The 20,516-nt window shown below is 35.7% G+C and overlaps 1 protein-coding gene and 1 pseudogene across 1 annotated transcript; both read right to left on the reverse strand.

The window, feature by feature from the left end:
* Positions 1–15,318: 15,318 nt before the first annotated feature.
* LOC111759750 (U6 spliceosomal RNA) lies at positions 15,319–15,409 on the reverse strand (annotated as a pseudogene).
* A 981-nt stretch (positions 15,410–16,390) lies between these two features.
* On the reverse strand, positions 16,391–17,320 carry LOC101446348 (olfactory receptor 4C46-like). The gene has a single exon (XM_004475685.2). The coding sequence runs from the start codon at positions 17,318–17,320 to the stop codon at positions 16,391–16,393; it is 930 nt and encodes a 309-aa protein (XP_004475742.2).
* Between the last annotated feature and the right edge of the window lie 3,196 nt (positions 17,321–20,516).

Below are 20,516 nucleotides of genomic sequence, written 5' to 3' on the forward strand. Positions count from 1 at the left end.
GCTGAAGTCTGTTGAGGCTCAGAGCCTGGCTATCATATGGTTAGTCCAGAGATTCAGATCCTCTGGGTATGTTTTTAAACCGCAGAACCAACTACAGTTCTGGTAAACATAACAGGAGAGGTGTGTGAAAAAAGTCCCCTACTATAATTGTAGAGGAATCTATTCCTTCACTTAGTTTTTCCAGTGTTTGCCTCACATAGTTGGAGGCATCCTTGTTAGGAGCATAAATGTTTATGAGTGTTCTTTCTTCTTGAAAGATTATCCCTTTCATTAATATGTAGTGTCCATCTTTGTCTCTCACAATTGTTTTGCACTTAAAGTCTATTTTGGCTGATATTAATATAGTTACTCCTGCCCTTTTTTGATTATTGCTTGCTTGTAAGATTGTTTTCTAGCCATTCACTTTTAACCTCCTTGAATTACTGGGCCTAAGATGTGTTTCTTTTATACAACATATAGATGGGTCATATTCCCTTATCCAATCTTCCAGTCTGAGCCTCTTGACAGGTGAGTTTAATCCATTGACATTCAGTGTTATTACTTTCAAGTAATTACTTATATTAGTCATATTTTTTTGGATTTTTGTTTATCATATTTTGTTTGATTATATTTTGTCTTTTTAGTTGCTCCTACACTCTCCTTCAACTATGTCTCTCTTTTTTTTTCCTTCCTGCATAACTCTCTTTAGTATTTCTTTTTTTTAAAGATTTATTTATTTATATATTTCTCTCCCCTCCCCCCCCATTGTCTGTTCTCTGTGTCTATTTGCTGTGTCTTCTTTGTCCACTTCTGTTGTTGTCAGTGGCACGGGAATCTGTTTCTTTTTGCTGCATCATCTTGTGTCAGCTCTCCGTGTGGGCAGTGCCATTTCTGGGCAGGCTGTACTTTCTTTCGCCCTGGGCAGCTCACCTTACAGGATACACTCCTTGTGTGTAGGGCTCCCCTACATGGGGGACACCCCTGCGTGGCACGGCACTCCTTGCACATCAGCACTGTGCATGGGCCAACTCCACATGGGTCAAGGAGGCCTGGGGTTTGAACCGCAGACCTCCCACGTGGTAGATGGATGCCCTAACCACTGGGCCAAGTCCGCCACCTCTTTAGTATTTCTTGAGGGGCAGGATGCTTGTTGGCATTCTCTCTTAGCTTCTGTTTATCTGAATATTTTGAACTCTCAAGTATTCTTGGTTGGAAATTGTTTTCTTTTAGTACCTTGACTATGTCATACCACTGTCTTCTTGCCTCCATGGTTTCAGATGAGAAATCAGCACTTAATCTCATGGAGCCTCCTTTGTATGTGATGGTTCTCTTTTCTCTTTCTGCTTTTAGTATTTTCTCTTTGTTTTGAACACTGGATAATTTGACAAATATACAGTTTTGGTTAGGCCTGTTGGGATTTTTGCTGTTGGGGTGCATTGTGCTTCCCGGACATGACAATCCATCCCCTTCAATATATTTGGGAAGTTTTCAGCCAATATTTCCTCCAACATCCCTTCTGTCCCCTTTCCCTTCTCTTCTCTTTCTGGGATGCTTGTAATGTGTATGTTTGTGCATTTTGCACTAACATTCATGTACCTACGTCCCTGCTGGATTTTTTCTATCTTTTATCGATCATTTCTACTATCTGTTTGATTTCAGATGTACTGTCTTCCACATCACTTACTCTTTTCTCTTTCTCTTCGAGTCTGCTGTTATTTGCTGAGAATGTATTTTTGATTTCTTGAATTGTGCAGTTCATCACCATCATATCTGTTATCTTTTTGTACATGATTGCTATTTCTTCTGTATTCTCTCCAAGTGTTTTCTTCATATTCTTAATCTCTTCCTTCACTTCATGAAATTGGTCTCTAATTTATGTTTTGAGAACTTTAATTACTCATTTGATATTCTGCTCCTCTTCCTGGTTTTCAGTTTGTTCATTTGATTGGGTCTTGTTTTCCTGATTATTGGTTTGATTTGTAGTTTTTTGCTGTTGTCTGATCATCATTTTATCTTGACAGGTTTAATCAGTTACTTATCTTCTTTGTCTAGTTTGGGGCTTAATTAGTTGTTTTTGCGTGCCTGTTAGGTCTTCTCTTTGTCACTTTGTTCTTACTCTATTTCCTTTTTATTGGCTAAGTTCAGTTGAATGAATACATTAGGGCAGAAAAGGCAAAAGGAGTAAGAAAAGAAAATGAATAATAGTAGGATTGATAGTAAATATTGACAGAGGAACCATGTAAGATCTAGGAGAATGAATGTTAGACTCATGTAAGGTATGTAGAGTTACAACAGTAAGAAAAGTAGAGTACATATAATGAGACAGTAATCTGAATATGGGGAGGAATATAGTGTGAATTTATTGGTCAGTGTGTTCAGGAGAGGGGGAAAGAGAAAAGAAAGGACAATAATATATAGAATGAATATAAGACTGACAACAGACCAAAGCTATTAGAACTAAAAAGTCAGAAAAATAGGGGGGCAAACAAAGAGAGGTGTAATGTAAGAGAAACAATAAATGATGGAGGATAGAAAGATGTAGAGGAAAGAGGATAGTGAAAATACAGCAAATGTGAATTCCTCCCTGCCATACCTAATATACAAGAAAAAGAAGAGAAAGAAAGAAAGAAAAAACAAAGGGACAAAGGGGGGTGATGCAAGCAAGAAAAAGGAAAAGAGAAAAAAAAAAAAAAAAGAAAAATGGCCTTGAGGGGATAAAGAGGAAGGAAAAACAAGAAGATAAACCAATAGAATACCAGACAAAGTTTCAAACAAGGAATCCTCCTTGCAGTTAAATAAAATTCCTAGGAATCTGACATTCCCCCTTTCTCCCTTCCTCACTTCCCTCTCTCCCAGGGCATCAGGAAAGCTGCTTCAGAGGTCCAGTAGGAGATTTCAGTGGATCCTTGTTTAACCAACTCAACACAGAAAACAGTGACTCTTAATTTCCAGAGAGAGGCACCCACTCCTCACCAGGAGCCCCAAGTATGCTATTGGAATCTTGGAAAGCAGCTCCCACAGTCCCTCTCCCTTAGATGTGCTACTGGAGGGCTAGTTGATTTTCTGACTCCAACTTCTCCCAGACCACGTTTCCTATCCCAGGGTATATAGGTAATTTTTGCTTTCTCAGCAGATTCACTACTCTTTTCTTCCCAGGCTCAAGCCAGCTGGTATGCTCCTCCAAGGGCAAACAAAACAAAACAAATAAAAAACAAAAACAAAAACAAAGGGAAGGACCAAAAAATTGAACCTGCACTCACCCAGCCCCTCTGCTGCACCTCCCACTGAATCTCTCCCACTCATGGAGTTAGTCCAAAACTGGAGGATAGGGCAATCCTGGACCTCTGGGAGGGCTGGACTTGGGAAATGGAAGTCCAGAACACTGCAGACTCAGGATATGTAGGTCTGTGGAATGTGAGGTACAGGGTCTTAGGGGAAAGGGACCTGCGACACATGTATCTGGGGATCATAGAATCCAGGAACACCACTACACAACTGACAGTTCTCAGGGAACATTGTGGTCACCAGCTCTAGGAGGAAGGGACCTGCCTCCCCACAGCTTCCGACCTCTGTGCTTGTAACCCATAGTTCAACCTTTATCAAGCACTACTTCTGTCACAGTCTCTCCAAATCAACGTTCATACACCTCCTGCCTTGCAATCCCCTGAAACAGCCTGCTCCAGCAGGTCTCCAACCCCGCTCAGACACTTCTTTGCTGGAAAGACTGTGAGGTGCACTCATTCAGATGCCATCTTGTCCTTACATCTTAACTGAGTCTCTTGCAGACAACAAAAGGAATGACTCATCTATTTTAGCCATTCTGTAATTCTGTGTCTTTTGATTTGGGAAATCAAGGCATTAACATTCAATTTTATTACTGTAAAGGTATTATTTACTTCATCCACTTGTCTTTGGGTTTCTGTTTTCATATACTACTGTCTTTTTACACTTTAATTTGCACTTTTTTTCTTTTTTAGTATAATTTTTATTTAATATTTTTTAAAAAAACTAGATTACATAAATATTAAACAAAAAATATAGGAGATTCTCATATGCCCTGTTCCCTAGCCCTTCCATATTTTCCCACATCAGCAACATCCTTCATTAGTGTGGTACATTTGTCACAATTATTGAACACATCTTGGAGAATTGCCACTAAACAATGATTATGATTTACATTGGAGTTTACACTCTCTCCTGCACATTTTTGCAAGTGGTTATAACCTTCATTTCTACAATCTTCTCCAAGTATCCCACTCTTGTTTATTTCCTTTCAGCACTCCCTTTAGTATCTCTTGTAACTCTGGTCATTTGGTTACATATTCTATCAGTTTCTGTTTGTCTTTGAAGACTTTGAACTCGCCCTCTTTTTTGAAAGTCAGCTTTGTCAGGTACAGTATTCTTGGCTAGTAGTTTTTCCTCTTCAGTACCTAAAATATATCATATAAATTTCATCTCACACCATGTTTTATGATGAGAGTACTTAATCTTGCTGAGGTTCTATTTTACGTAATGCTTTGTGTTTCTGTTGTTGCTTTTATTATCTTTATTTTTTAACTGTATTTTTTTAGGTTACATAGATTACAACATACATTTCATTAAAAAATATCATATACCCCACATCCCAACCACATGCCACTTCACCCACATCAACAACCTCTTTCATCATTATGGCACATTCATTGCATTTGGTGAATACATTTTGGAGCACTGCTGCACTCCATGGATAATAGCTTACATTGTAGTTTACACTCTCCCCCAGTACATTCAGTGTGTAGTGGCAGGATATATAATGTCCAGCATCTGTCCCTGCAATATCATTTGGGACAACTCCAAGTCCTGAAAATGCCCCCACATCAATCTGTTATTCCTACTCCCTGTCCTCAGCAACTACCATGGCCACATCAAAGCTACAATTTCTCCCATTACTAGTCATAATAGTTCTACAGTAGAATATCAGTAAGTCCACTTTAATCCATATTTTATTCCTCCGTCCTGCAGACCCTGGGTTGGTGATGTCCACTCCAACTCTATATCGAGAAGGGGCTTAGATACCATATGGATGATGGATGCAATTCATTTGCTTGCAGTTTTAGGCACACTCAGTTCCCCAGTGTGGCACTGACCATCTTCACCTCCCTGTTAGCCAACCTGGGTAAGTCCAGTGAACTGGAGTGTAGGAGTGGCAACTCTGCTGAGGCTCAGGGCTCAGCTGGCACATGTCCAGTCCAGAGATTCAAGTCTCCTGAGTATACACAAACCCCAGTGTCAACCACAGGTTCAGTAAAAGTGATCATCCTCTCTCAATCTCTGATATTCATCATTCTTTATAGAAGGTCTCTCAGGGAAGGTCAATTCTATTTGGATTTATTTGGTTCAAAATGTGTTTTCCTTCTTGGGTATTGATATTTATGTCTTTTTTTAAGAGCTGGGAAATTTTTATTATTTCTTCAAATATTCTTTCTGCCCCTTTTCCTTTCTCTATTCCTTCTGGGATACTGATATTGTGCATGTTGGTGTTTTACATTGACAGTCAAGTCCCTGAAAGTGTTGCAGTTTTTCTCTTCTCTTCTCTTTATGTTCTACTGTATTTTCTTGTTCAGATATTCTGTCTTTTAAATTACAAATTCTGTCAACTATTCAAATCTGCTCTTACGTGCCTCTAATATAATTTTAAACTCACCTACCATATCTTTCATTCCTATAATTGCTAATTTTCTTTGCAGGCTTTCAAATTGTTCTTTATTCTCATCCAGTGTCTTCTTAATATCTTTATCTCTTTAGTCATAATTTCTTTCAATTCTTTGAATTGATATATGAGAGCTGTGTGATTATCATTTATTAATTGCCTTAAATCCTATATCTCTTTAGGTTATTTGATTTGTTTCATTGGCTGGACAGTCTCTTCCTGTGTTCTAGTATGGCTTGTAATGTTTTTCTGATGTCTAGGTATTTTAATATTTTGGTGAATTTACTCTTTTGGCCAATTTCTCTCTCTTGACAATTTATTATTTTTTTGCAGGGTTATTCTTTGATATTTGATTCAACTTGTACTAAGGATTTAAATTTACCCAGTTTAAGATAACAAAATCAGGCCAGGGAGTCTCTAATAGGGTTAGATTTTCTCCCAGGAGTTAAGGTACAGAGAAATCCAAAAGCTGTTTTTGTCTATGCAACTTCTTGGCCAGCCAGAAGATGGAGCTCATTGGCACACCTGTCCAAGGAGGTATTTCAATCACTACTTTCTTTTGTTTTGGTTTTGCCAGAGCTGGAATTCAAAGGAGGATCAGCTGGCCAAATTCACTGAAGAGAAACTTGCCAACTCCCCTTCCTTTTTCCCTTGTAACAGCTTACAGGAAGACCTTTGCTCTTCCCTCTGAGTTGTTAGCAGTGAGGCAGGGGTTTTAGCTCAGCTTGATATCTTGGGGCTAGGGATGGGAATCCCTTCCCACCTGCTATGGGTGTTTGGTAACTTGCATTTGTTGTTTTGGGTTCTCTGTCTCTCTGTCCCTCAACTTCCTGGGAGTTGCATAGCAGTGTCCTGTTTTTTGACCCCTCAAAGCAGGTTCCTTTGACAGCTTTTTGCTATTTTTCCATTGCTTTTGTGAGAGAGTTGAACCCTGCCTGTGTACTCAGTTGCCATCTTCCTGTAAATCATTAATGTTCCTTGTTCACCATACCATTTTGTTTCTTTAATTTTTTTTTACTTTGAATATCTTTGTTATGGAATTTTTAGGGTTTTCTCTATACAATATGCTACCAACAAATACAAAAAGTTTCTCTTATTAGTTTTCAACTTCAAAGATTTTTTATTTATTGTTCTTTCCTAATTTCTTTGCATAATTTCTAACACTTCCAGTAAAATGTTGAATAGCATCGGTGACAGGGGGAATCCTGCCTTTTACATAACCTTAGAGGGGATGATATCATCTCTCACCATTGTTATGGTATTAACTTTGGGTCTCTCATATATGCCTTTTCTCATGTTGAGGAAATTTTCTTATATTTCAAACTTGCTAACCATTTTTAGGAAGGAGAGGTGCTAGATTTTGTCAAACATCATTTCTTCATCAAGTGAGATGATTTTTTTCTTCATTGAATTAATCAAAATCAGCAATATTTTAGGTTCTTGTGTTTATTCACTCTTGCATACCTGAAATAATTTCCACTTGATCATGGTATATATATACACACACACACACACACACATTTTAAATAATCTGTTGAAATTGATTTGTTATTGTTTAGCTGAGTTTTTTAATTCCATGTTCATCAGGTATACAAAACTGTGATTTTCTTATCTTGCAGTTTTATTTTTCTTTGAATTAATGTGTTGTTGGCATCAGAGAATGAATAAGGAAGTGTTCCCTTCTCTTCAATTTTTGGAAGAGTTTGACCTCAACTTGTGTTAATTCTTTATGAAATGTTTGGTAAAATTCAATGGGGAAGTCATCTGGTCCTTGGCTTATCTTGAATGCAGTTCATTAAAGCGTTTTGCTATAAATTGAAAACCATCCATTTCTCCCTCAAATTTTGTAAATAATCACATCACATAATGCAGTCCTCTTGTTAGTTGCAAATAAGTTTATCATTCCTGAAATCATTTTGCTAAATTGATACATTTTTCAATATATAGTGTCCTTATTTTGCCCTTTGTAACAGTTTTTGGCTAAAAATCTGTTTTTTTTATATTGTTTTATCTACCCCAGGTCTCTTTTGCTTGTTATTTGCATGGGATATTTTCCATATTTTAACTTGTCAATAATTTCTTATTTGTATTTAAGGCAAACCTCATAAACAATAAATATGTGCTCATGCTTTCTTCTCTATTACTCTAATATCTTATTCTAATCAGATAATTTAATGCATTTACATTTAAAATAATTACTAATAATGCCAGAATTAATTCTAACATTTTGAAATTATTTTCTGTAAATTTTATAACATTTTGTCCCTCATTTAATATTCCCTATTTTTGTGGTTAGTTTATCTTTTTAAAGTGAAACATTTAGAACTAACACTCATTTCCTTTTGTGTATATATTTTAACATTTTAATTCTGTAACAGTTTTGCTTGATTTATTTTATTTTTAACTTCAGTAGCATATTCAATCTATTATTCTATTGTTTTCCAGCCCTCTGCTTTATATTTCTTGTTATGCATTGTGTGTTTTCATCATGTGTCCCAAATCACACATTTAATTAATATATATGCATTTTTTAATTTTCAATTTGATATGAGCCGTATGTGTGTGGGGCTGTATGTTTCTTTATAAATAACCTGGACAGTGTCAAAGAGTAAGAATTGCTGCCTCACCTTTCATAACGATGCCAACCACTCCAGTTCTGGAAAGCCAATTAAGTGATACAGGCTTTATAGACTTTGAATAGTCAGAAAGGATGCAAACTAAAATATGTTAATTCAAGTTTACTTGGAATGTGGAAGATATGTGTGGACGGTTTGTGTTAATTCGAGCTTACCTAGAGAGTATGTGTTAATTGAAAACCTATCTGATACTCAGATAAAGCACTTGAAACTCTAAGAAACTAACAGAAAGTACTTTTGCATGCAAGCACCACCATTTGACTCTGCACTCCTACATCCATGTGTGATAGAAACCCAATAATCCTATTCAGGGCTTGGTTTTTATTAGGACAAGAGTCTGCCAAGTCCAGCTGGTCATAAATAAATTTTCCTTCTCCAAATTATTACTGAGTCCTGGCCTTCAATATGCAATCATCGAATCTCTCTGCTTCCACAACAGATTATGTAGGAAATAAAAAGTGTTGTTATGGGAAGCGGATTTGGCCCAGTGATTAGGGCATCCATATACCACATGGGAGGTCTGCGGTTCAAATCCTGGGCCTCCTTGACCCATGTGGAGTTGGCCCACGCACAGTGCTGATATACGCAAGAAGTGCCGTTCCACACAGGGGTGTCCCCCGTGTATGCACAAGGAGTGCGCCCCATAAGGAGAGCCACCCAGTACGAAAGAAAGTGCAGCCTGCCTAAGAATGGCACCACCCACATGGAGAGCTGACAACAAGATGATGGAACAAAAAGAAACAGATTCCCAAGCCGCTGACAACAGAAGCGGACAAAGAAAACACAGCAAATAGACACAGAGAACAGACAACTTTGGTGGGGGGTCTAGGGGAAGGGGAGAGAAATAAATAAATAAATCTTTTTTAAAAAGTGTTGTTACAAAGCATAATATCATAACCTGGCATTTATATTTATCCATCTAATGACTTTTGCCAAAGATTTTTTTTTGTTATAGTTTAGGCTGTGATCTGATTTCTTTTCATTTAAATCTGAAAGACACCCGTTTAGCATTTCCTTTAGGGCTCCTTACGCTTTTGTTTATGTTGAAATTTCTATATCTCTTGCTTTTTTGAAGTTAGTTTTACTGATACAAAATTCTTAGTTGGCATTTATTTTCTTGCAGAACATTGAAAATGTCATCTGTTGTTTTCTAACTTCCATGGCATCTGAACAGAAATTCACACTTAATAGTGAGGATTCCTGATACGTGATGTGTCATTTCTGTTTTGCTTTTTTCACAATTCTTTCATTGTTATTGATATCCAACAGTTTTATTATGTGCCTCCTTTTGGGTCACTTTGAATTTATCCTATTTGTAGTTCATTAAGATTATTGGGTATGTATATTTATATCTTTTCTCAAATTTGGGAACTTTCCAGTCATGATTTTTTCAAATGTTTTCATTCCCTTGTCACTCTTTCTTCTTCTGGAAGCCCTTATAATCTGAATATTGGTACACTTGGTGTTTCCCACAGATCCCTTTAGCTCTGTTCAGTTTTATTCATTCTTTTCCTGCTCTTGTTTGTTGTTGTTGTTCTGTTTCTGTTCTTTTTTTTTTTCCTTATGTCTTTTTGCACAATGTGTGATTTTTTTTTGTTCAAACATGAACTTTTGAATATTTTAATTTGCTCTCAAAGGGAATCAGAATCTCCCATTCCTGCGGGGTCTGTTAATTTCCCCCTTTTTAGTTGCTAATTGCTATTGTATTCTGTTAACATACTGAATTTTCACACTATGCAAAGGCTGTATACCTTAATGGGTATAGTTAATAAATCTCTATTGTTTTAGTTTTCATACACTAGTATTATGGTGTTAATTTCATGAATGCCAGAAAGTAACAAAGGAAAAGCTGACAGAAAAACTTAATTGGTCTCTTTCACCATTTAACCAGCATTCCACAGCCTGATGTGAAGATGTAGGGCCCTCTCAAATATTTTTTTCTGCATGAGTCTTTCCTAGTGCTGGTATGTATTACCTTTCTTGTTTGTTTATTTTCAATGGTTTTATTAAATTGACTTTTTTAAAGATACATAGATCACAAAAATTGTTACATTAAAAAATATAAGAGGTTCCCACATACCATACACCCTATTGCCCCCCACTCCTCCCGTATCAACAATCTCTTTCATCATTGTGGCACATTCATTACATTTGGTGAACACATTTTGGAGCAATGCTACACCACATGGATTATAGTTTACATTGTAGTTTACACTATCCCCCACTACATTCAGTGGGTTATGGCAGGATATATAATGTCCAGCATCTGTCCATGCAATATCATTTAGGACAACTCCAAGTCCTGAAAATGTCCCCACATCTCACCTCTTCTTCCCTCTCCTTGTTCTTAGCAACTACCATGGCCATTTTCTCCATATCAATGCTACACTTTCTTCCATTACTAGTCATAATAGTTCTATAGTAGAATAACAGTAAGTTCATTCTAATCAATTTTTTATTCCTCCATCTTTTGGACCCTGGGTTGAAGATATCCACTCCACCTCTATATTGAGAGGGCACTTAGATACCACATGATTGATCAACGTGATTCTCCTGCTTGGAGTTGTAGGCACTCTCAGTTCCTTGGTGTGGTGATTGACCATCTTCACCTCCCTGTTAGCTGACTTGTGCAAGTCCAACAAACCGGAGCATAGGAACTGCAACTCTACTGAGGGTCAAGGCCCAGCTGGCACATGGCCAGTCCAAAGGTTGAAGTCTCCTGGGTATATACAAACCCCAGAACCAACCACAGCTTCAGTAATAGTGACAGAAGAGGCATGTGTAGAAATTTCACATCTGAGTCCAACTCCATTGCAATCAGGAACACAAATTCCAAAGTTCAATGCACTGACAAGGCACTGAAGTCCAGGGCGAACTGCCATGACCGTAGAACCTGTGTGTCTCCATAGTCCTCAGGAGCACTGGTACCTCAGGTTGTAACAACTTTGGCTCTCTCTGGAATCCTGCAGAGGCAGGCATAAGTGCTACCCTTCTGATAACCTTCTGACTCTTTTTTGAAGACTTTTAGTCATATAAACTCTTTTGTCTTTAACATTTCTCTTTTTTATTTGAGGTCTTTTTCTAGTTGCATCACCAGTTAGTGATTGGTAGTAACCCCTTGGCACCAGGGTGGCTCATAGCTGGGAGTCATGTCCCAAGGTGGGAAATTGCATGCATGCAAAGACATTTCAATGCTCCATTACCCCCAGAAAACTGCATCTTTTCTCATAGACCTGGGTTTCATATTTATGTTCCAGGTTGTTATCCTTTGTCACTTGCAGTGGTGTTTCAGTTGTTCTCTTTCAGTGTTTTAGTGTATTTGTCAGCCTCTTCCATGTCCATTGTAATTTCTAGGTCAGATGAGGCATAAATGAGTGTCTTGCATTAATCCTTCAGCAGAACCAGGGAAAGAGACCCATACTAGAAGAAAGTATTGGTGCACATGGAAGTGAGGGGGATTAGGGTGTCTGGTAAAGGTGCCATGAGGTTTCACTGCCATTTGTTCTTGTATTTTCTTGACTCAGTATTTTTGCTTAGTTATTTTAACATTTTGACTGATTTTCAGAGTTTCTAAGAAAATTCATTCTGCTAATTTTTCCTTGTTTTTAAATTATTCTGATATCAACATTCTTTTATTTTTTGATTTCTCAAATTTGCACATAATTAATGCCTTGTAATTAAAGATGAGAAATTTAGTGTACTGACTGATCAATTTCACCTTTGATTTTGTATGTTTTTATCTTTAATACAGCAAGTTTTATTGTGTTTATATTTGTTGTTATAATTGAATAATACCTGCTTTGCATGTAGAATGATTTTAAAAAATTGAATCTCAAGTTATGAATTATATTATAATGGTTATGCAAAAATTATTTTTCACAGACAAACAATGCAGGGTAATTAGTTCCATAGGAAAAAAAAGGAACCAGCATTATTAAAATTGTGGTTTAAATCTCAGTTTTCATACTAAAATTGTTTCTCATTTTCTTTAATTTCTTATAATATTTATAGTATTTTTTGTTTTGTTTTGATTAAATAGCATATATTATTAGATACCTTATTCATGGTGTTTGATCAGTAAAATTTCTGAGTCCTTTCTTAAGTGAAAACATATTTAACTCTCATATTTGAATGAAAATTGGGTGATATAGAATTAAAAGTTATGTATTCTTCCATGACATCATCCAAGAACTTGTTTCACACACTCAATTTCTAGTGCTTCAGATGAAAGATCTGATGCCAGTATGACTCTTACTCCTTTAGGCTCACTTTTTTCATTTCTCTGAAAAAATTTATATTCCCATAGTATCTTTGGATAAGGAGGTGAGTCTGAAGTAGGTACCTTTAAATTCACATTGATTGACTTTATAGACCTTTTCATTATAAACACTTTTGTCTATCTTCATCTCTAGAACATTCACTTTTTCTTTCTCTCCTTATGGGAATCTAAATAGGCATACTTTGACATTTATGTTTCCTTTAATAAGAATTCCTCTCATGTATTTTCTATTGATACTTTTAGCAACACATTAAAGTTAGCAGCTTAAATTTTAAACACTTTAAAATGAATTATTAATTTTATTTAACTGATATTCCATATTAGTAATCATTTTCATTTAATAATAACTCTTCCATGTTTTATGAATGTTTTTCTATATTAGTAAGCTGCTTTTAATTTTGGATTTGCTGTTCTATTGAATCTGTAATAATATGCAAATTGGTTTTCTAAACAAAGTTTTAGGTTAGAATAAATTTATTTTGTTTTTTTTTCTAAAAATATGAAAAACTCTATTGATCATTTGATAGGCCATTGAGTATCACCCATGGTTTACTAAATAACATTGAGAAATTTTATTCCCTCCTCCTTTCTCATATTACACACTCTTCCTAAGTGATGTGTCTTGCTTTTATGACTTTAATTGTCGTCTGATGCTCAAGAATCTTAATTTCTCCAGCCCAGATATTTTTTCATTAGGATAAGTGTCATATATTCAACTTACTACCGTACATTGCTATTTGAATGTCTTCCATTGAATCTCAACCAGCATATTCTAAACAGCATTCATCTTCTCTGTGTTCCATCTTGAGTTTCCTATTTCATTCAATGATAAACCAGAACCTTGATTTCATCCATGTTTCTTCTCACTCTAATTTATACTACTTAATTTTCATTTGTTTATAAAACTCAAAAATTTCTTGAAACCTTTTTTATCTGTCTCTCCCTGAGAGCTTATATTCCTAGATAAAATTTCTGACATAGAGATTTTTAAAAAAGAGACTTAGAGGAGAATGGATTGAACTAAACATGTTATAGGGGAGAAAAATAGGTGTGGTCTCAATCAGAGTCTGGCTTTAGCATGGAACCAGTGGAACTCTGGGAAATATATTCCAATATAGAGTGGGTCAGCATCAGTCAAGGTGCCTAGTACTTTTATTCCTCTGCCACTAATTCATTTGGCACTGGTGGGCCCTCAAGAAGTGGGGATAGCACCCAGGTGAGGCAGCTTTTATTTTATCTGGTACAAATGCCCAGAGAAGGATAGTGGTTAAGCTTTTAGAAACTCAGACTTAAATCAGCTGGGACATGGGGGCACTGATCTAGTGGAGAATATTAATGCTCAACAAAACAATGTCCACTATATGTGAATCCCCACTGGCACAACACTCTTCAGGTTTCCTTACTTATACAACTAAATCATTGGTATAACCTTCTTACTCCTCCCCTGCTTCAATCTTTTACCCACAATATACCTAGAGTTATCATTCTAAAATTCTTTATTCACTTCATCACCTATTAGTTTGAGACCTCTCTATATTTTTCACACTGTCCTTAGCATCAAGCCTTAATATGACTAAGTCTCTCTTTGATATTCCCCATTCTTGTCCTTCTAAGGTCATGTCTTGTTAGTTGTCCATTTACCTTCTTAGTGTTGAATACAGTGGATTACAAAATAGGAATTCAATAAATATATTTTTTTAATATATTCCCTCTTCTAGGGATGGTCTCATCACAATCATATGCCTATTCACCCTATGTACAACTTTTCAGACTTGAAGCCCCATGCTTTATGTATTTTATCCAGGATGTCTTTCCTTGTGTTTTCTTCACTTTGCTACTTATGTCTCCAATGTGCTTTAATAGAACCCCATGCTATTGTGATTTCTGCTCTCTGGGGGTTTCCCAAAGAATCATAAGCTCTGAAGTTCTGTAGTATGGCAGGACCTAGAGATCTTTTTTTTTTCACCACCATATCCCAGCACTATCACCTGACACCTGGGTATCAGGTTATACCTTGATTGGGCTCAAATATATGGCTTAATGAAGGAATGAAATAAGAATTAGGAAATAGTCACCTTAAAATTGGTTTATGTACAGTGTCACATATTTAATTAAAACATTTAATAATGAAATATTACCAAAAACTAACCATGAAATATATATAAATAGCCCACACTCTCAAGACAATGAAACATTGCTGGCAGCAGAGTATATACAAAGTTACACCATTTTCTCATATGCTGGAATTCTTTGTTTCAGTTTATTTCATTCCTGAGTTTAAGCAAGGGTAGATAAAAACTTGTTTCTCCATTACATCTAGTTAAAAACTTGTTTCCCCATGATATCTAGTAAAAATTTTCCTTAGAATCTGGATCAGATAAATTTAGGAAACAATTCCAATTATTCTATACTGAAGTTGTTCTTTGTTAGAAAAGTTGTGTGTTTACAGAACAATCATACATAAATTACAGGTTTCCCATATAGCACCCTATCATTAACATTTCGTATTGGTATGGAATTTTCTTTTATAATTGGAGAGAGCACATTTTTATAATTGTACTTTTAACTATAGTCTATAGTTTAATTTAGAGTGCACTGTTTAGTGTAGTTCCATGGATTTTTAAAATATATATATTCTGTTACCTTATATACAATCAAAACTTTCCATTTTTAATCACTTTCAGATATACATTTCAGTGTTATTAATCTATAACCAAAACATTTCCATCATTCCAAAAAATATGGAATACTTCACAAACTTGCAAGTCCATGCTGGTCTTCTCTGCATTGTTCCAGTTTTAGTGTAAGTGCTGCCAAAGTGAGCACCTTCCATAATATTTTCATTCTGTATATTTTATCACATTTATTAATGTAAATTATACTGGTGTACATTCATCCAGGTCTTATTGTGTACCACCCATTGTGTTACCTTGCAAAATAATTGCATCTCACTGTCTCATTGTCAGGTATTACACTGAGTATGACTGCAAATTTAACAAATAGAAATGTTTGACTAAAATTCAAATATTATTTTATTTTAGCTATTATTCTATATTTTGGATTATAAGTTGTGTTTTGTGATCAATACAAATTTGTTCTAAATCCTACAAGGAATGTCGGAAGCATAGAATAATCACATTATGTCTCAGAGACAAAATAACAATTGTTTTTATAGCCCTGAATCACAGTTAATTCCAATGATGTTGCAGGTGACAATGAATTTGATATGTAAAAATAAGTAGTTATTAATGGAATTTTTAAAAATTTGTATCTCAAGATAATGAATTAATATATAAAATGCTTTCAACAGAGTCTTTGGCTCAATAAAATGTTGTGATTATAATTGACATTTCTGTCATTGTTGTCTGGCAGTGTCTAAAAACAGTTAGAAGCATGATTGTGAAATCAGTCCAAAATCGTATGTTTTGTTTGTTTCCTTTTTTTGTAGTTTTTTCACTAGTAAAATGGAAATAATAACAATGCCTAACTCCTTGGATTACTATAGATATTTTTTCTCATTCACAATAGATTTTATTAATTCTTTTCACTTTATTTGAGGAAAGTCTAGAAATTCATGTGCATGAATGAAACTAATAAAGCTAAGCCCCAAACTAGCAGAATTTTACGAATAGGAAGAACAAACTGCCCTCACTTAGGTTTTTATCCATTCCTTGTACTTATTTCTCCTTCTTTCAAGGCATTTTAATGATCAGTTTTTCAGTCTCCCTCAACTATTTCCTGTTGGGCTCATTCCAAACATCCTTTTATCCTTTCCTCAGTTGAAATGTTGCTGGAGTCCAGAGGTGTTTAAATGTCATCTGGATTAGCTTTCCTACTGCACAGTTTCCTCATAGCATTTTTCATCTGGTCATTTCTTAAAGTATAAATTAAGGGATTTAACATGGGAGTTATGAGGGTATAGAATACAGTAACTGCTTTATCAATGGGTAAAGTAGTTGCAGGTCTCATATACACAAATATGCAAGGCACAAAGAATAAGATGACCACAGTGATATGGGATGCACAGGTGGAAAGGGCTTTGCGCCTCCCTTCTAAGCTGTGGTTTCTTAAGGAATGCAAAATGACCACATAGGAGACCAGCAAGAGGAGGAAGTTTAACAGGCAAAGAAACCCACTGTTAGCAGCGACAAAGAGGCCTAGTGTGTGTGTGTCAGTGCAGGCAAGAGTGAGCAAAGGGTTCAGATCACACATGAAGTGATCTATGATGTTTGGGCCACAGAAGGGTAATCGGAATGTGAAAAGGATCTGTATGGTTGCATGTAGTAAACCTCCCATCCATGACACTCCCACTAGCAGACCACACACCCGCCGGCTCATGATCGTTGTGTAGTGCAAAGGCTTACAAATGGCCACATAGCGGTCATAGGCCATCACAGTAAGCAGGATGACTTCAGAACCCCCAAAGAAATGTTCCCCAAAGACTTGAGTCATACATCCATTGAATAGGATGGTCTTCTTTTCATGGAGTGAATCTACAATCAGTTTTGGATTATTGACAGAGGAGTAACAGGCATCTATAAAGGAGAGATAGGCCAGAAAATAGTACATGGGGGAACCTATCAGTGGACTGGCAATAATGGTGATCACAATGATCACATTTCCTACCACGGTGATGATGTAGATGACAAAAAACACCACAAATATGATTTTCTGCATTTTTGTATTCTCTGTAAGCCCCAGTAGAACAAATTCTGTCACGTTGTTTCTATTCATCATGAATTTCATGTGGCCTATTTACATTTTCTGAAAAGAAAAATTGTTATTAATATATCCTTGAATATTTTAAACTTCCCCATTATGAAAAATAATGGCAGGTTTCTATAGATTTATCAGTTCTTATGTGTTTTTTTTTTTGAGGTGGGAGAAAAAGGTTATGAAATCTTCAAGCTTACTAAAACTGTATGCCAGATTAAATTATGTTAAAATTATAGATAAGAAGAAATTTTGTAATCACATAGGGCAAAAATTTTCTGTGTTCACTGATGCCTAATTTAGAACTAATGGCTAATATATGTATTTGCAGGTAACCTTGAAAAGGACAGTAGAAGATGTAAGTCTGTGGATGTACAACTAAGGAATTTGCTCTTCATTTTGTAGAAAATGGAAAACCATGGAATACATTGAGCATATGTGTATAAGAATTTAGAGGAATCTGGAAAAAGGAATATTGGGTTATTGGGATATTGTGAAGATCTTTCTGTGTCTTGAAGGAAAAAATAGCCTATGATTCAGAAAGAAGGTGGATATCAGAGACAGAGAAACAAGTGAGGGAATGATTTGTAGTGTTAACATAAGAAATAACAGGATATTGGTGATGGTAATGAAAGAAAGAATAAAAAAAAGCTACTGTAAAGCATTCATAATGTTTTTAATCTGAATAGAATTAACTTTATAATAGCTAATTATATATTTCAATGATTCTTTGCTATGTATACAGCATGTAAGTAAGAGCTTTGTTCATGTGATCTCATTTACTTCTAACAATGCTTGTGATTCTTCTACTTGAAAATTCTTTTATATGAGGTACTTTCCCTGTATCATAAATCCTGTACATCTGAGTAATAACATCTTCCTCACAGATTGTTCTGTGAATTGAGACAGGATATATGAACCTATCCAGCACAGGGCTGGACACACATAGGCTTTCACATATTCCATTTTATGACTATGTAAGCACATGGAGATCAGAAGAACTAACACTTAGAGAAATAATACAGAGGTACATTTAACCATGTATTAATATCAAGGAGAGCCATCCCTAAATTTATCTTAAAAGGACTACAGCTATTCATACTATCCAAATCATAGTAGCAGTCTAGCCCATGAAGAAGTCTTCATATTCATGCTTGTACTAAATTTATTAGTTGGGTTTTTATGTCACTCCCTATTCATATTTCTGTATGTTGAGTGTATTTAGATGTTGTTCAATCCTTATGATTAGTGTTGATCATTAAAGGAGATGTTCTCAAGATTAAAGAATGGTGGCAGAAGTCAGAGATCTCAGTTAAAGTCCTGGAAATTGCTCAACCTCTATGACGCTCAAAATTTTTAACTGTTAATTGACGGTAATGACATTTAATAACATTTGATGATTAGAATGGGGAAAACATATTTTATGACATTTGAAAAGTCTTGAAAATTATGATTTAGAATATGGAAAACAATAATATTTAATAAAAGTCAGTGGTCTTGAAAAAATTACCTTTATAGTCTTTATAGACGATCTTCATGATGTTTTAGGATATTCACAAACAATCCCATCTTCAAACTGACCTTCTCTTGGAATAAATAACTTGATAAGAAAATGTCACACACTTGGAAAGAAACTATTTGGTTAACTAAATCACCAGTTAAGAGAGAGCTCATAAGAGTCTAAATATTTCCTCTTAGGCTAAATCCTTGAAAACCTTTATCCAGAAAATCTGCAATTTTAACTTAGAATAGACTCACTTGAAACACTATGGAGAATTGTTCACCTATGTATGGATGGCTCTGTTTCTGCAGGGCAAGAGGTGGAAAGTGTGGAAGAGACATATTTAACTGTGTCATTCTGTCCATGATCTTGCTCTAGAGATGTGAACTGCAGAAAACCCTTTTCACTTTGCACAGCATAGATATTTAAAGATTTCCATAAAAGTTCAGAGACCTGTTCTTGTAGCTGCTGCTTGCTCTCCCAGGAATTAATTATCTCCTTTGATGGAAAGACAGTGTCTTAGAAATAAGTATTTTGGAAAACCATATTTAAGAAACACCTGTTCATTAACAGGAATTGCATTCCCTGCACTTGAAAACGTAACCAGATGAGAGTCCTCAATCTCTGTCTGAACCTCTGTTATAGAGAAGGCTGAATGGCATGTGAATAGCAGGGTGAAATCATTCCAGTGTATGAATCTTTGATGCAGTTTCCCTGTCGAATCATGTCACAGACGGAGCATCTGTTTATTAATCTTAAAACTTTTCTGGAAGCCCATTATTGATTACTTTGAGAACTAGACATAGGGGCATAAAAATAATGTAGCCGTTTTAAAGTACTTGCTTCCTAATGTTGTTTTTCACATTTTACCAGAGGGATTTAGGAGTATCTAGAAATACCAGAATGTTTCAGGTTCAATTTAGCACTGATGTCCATGGCTCTGGCAGCATTAAATATGTAGAGAGGTAGCTACACCACAACAATAGAGTTCTAGTTGTTCTAAATCCTTGTCACTTGGTATATTAGTATTTCTTTATTTTCTTTTTTAACATAATTGTGGGTATGCAGCAGTTAATTATCCTGATTTTTTTATCTTCTGATTGGCTATTTCTATATCTTCATTTATGAATTTTCTTCAGAGAATCTAGGATCCCTATTAATGAATTGTGAGTGTTCTTTATCTTTTTCTTACATTTTATTCTTATTATACCATGTAACAGTTTGAAGCTTTTTGTGGATCCCAGAAAATAGCATGTTCTTGGAGGTGGTCCTTTCCTGGGGATGTGAGACCTGTTGATTGGATTATTTCAGTGAGGCATGACCCAGGTTGGGTCTTAGACCTCTTGCTGGAGTCCTGTATTAAAGAGGAATAAGCCTCACAGAGACACAAGAATAAAAATCAGAGAGAACCAGAGGTGAGCAGGGGCTTCTTATGCCCTGCCATATGCCTGATTGCTCACAGCTGCAACTTGGTGGGCAGCATCTCTTGATGATGCCTTGATTGGACACTCTCACAGTCTCAGAACGGTAAATTTTTAAACTAGTAAATTCCCATTATAAAAGCCAACACATTTTTGATATATTGAATTGATAGCCACTAGAATAAAGAACATGCCATATAAGAAATATTAGTCTACTTCATGTCATAAACATTTCTTCTAGAATTTCTATACATTTAGCTTTAATACAAAGGTTTCCACTTTGTGTTGATTTTTGTGT

Source organism: Dasypus novemcinctus, chromosome 19, assembly GCF_030445035.2.
Source record: "Dasypus novemcinctus isolate mDasNov1 chromosome 19, mDasNov1.1.hap2, whole genome shotgun sequence".
Taxonomy (NCBI): Eukaryota; Metazoa; Chordata; class Mammalia; order Cingulata; family Dasypodidae; genus Dasypus; species Dasypus novemcinctus.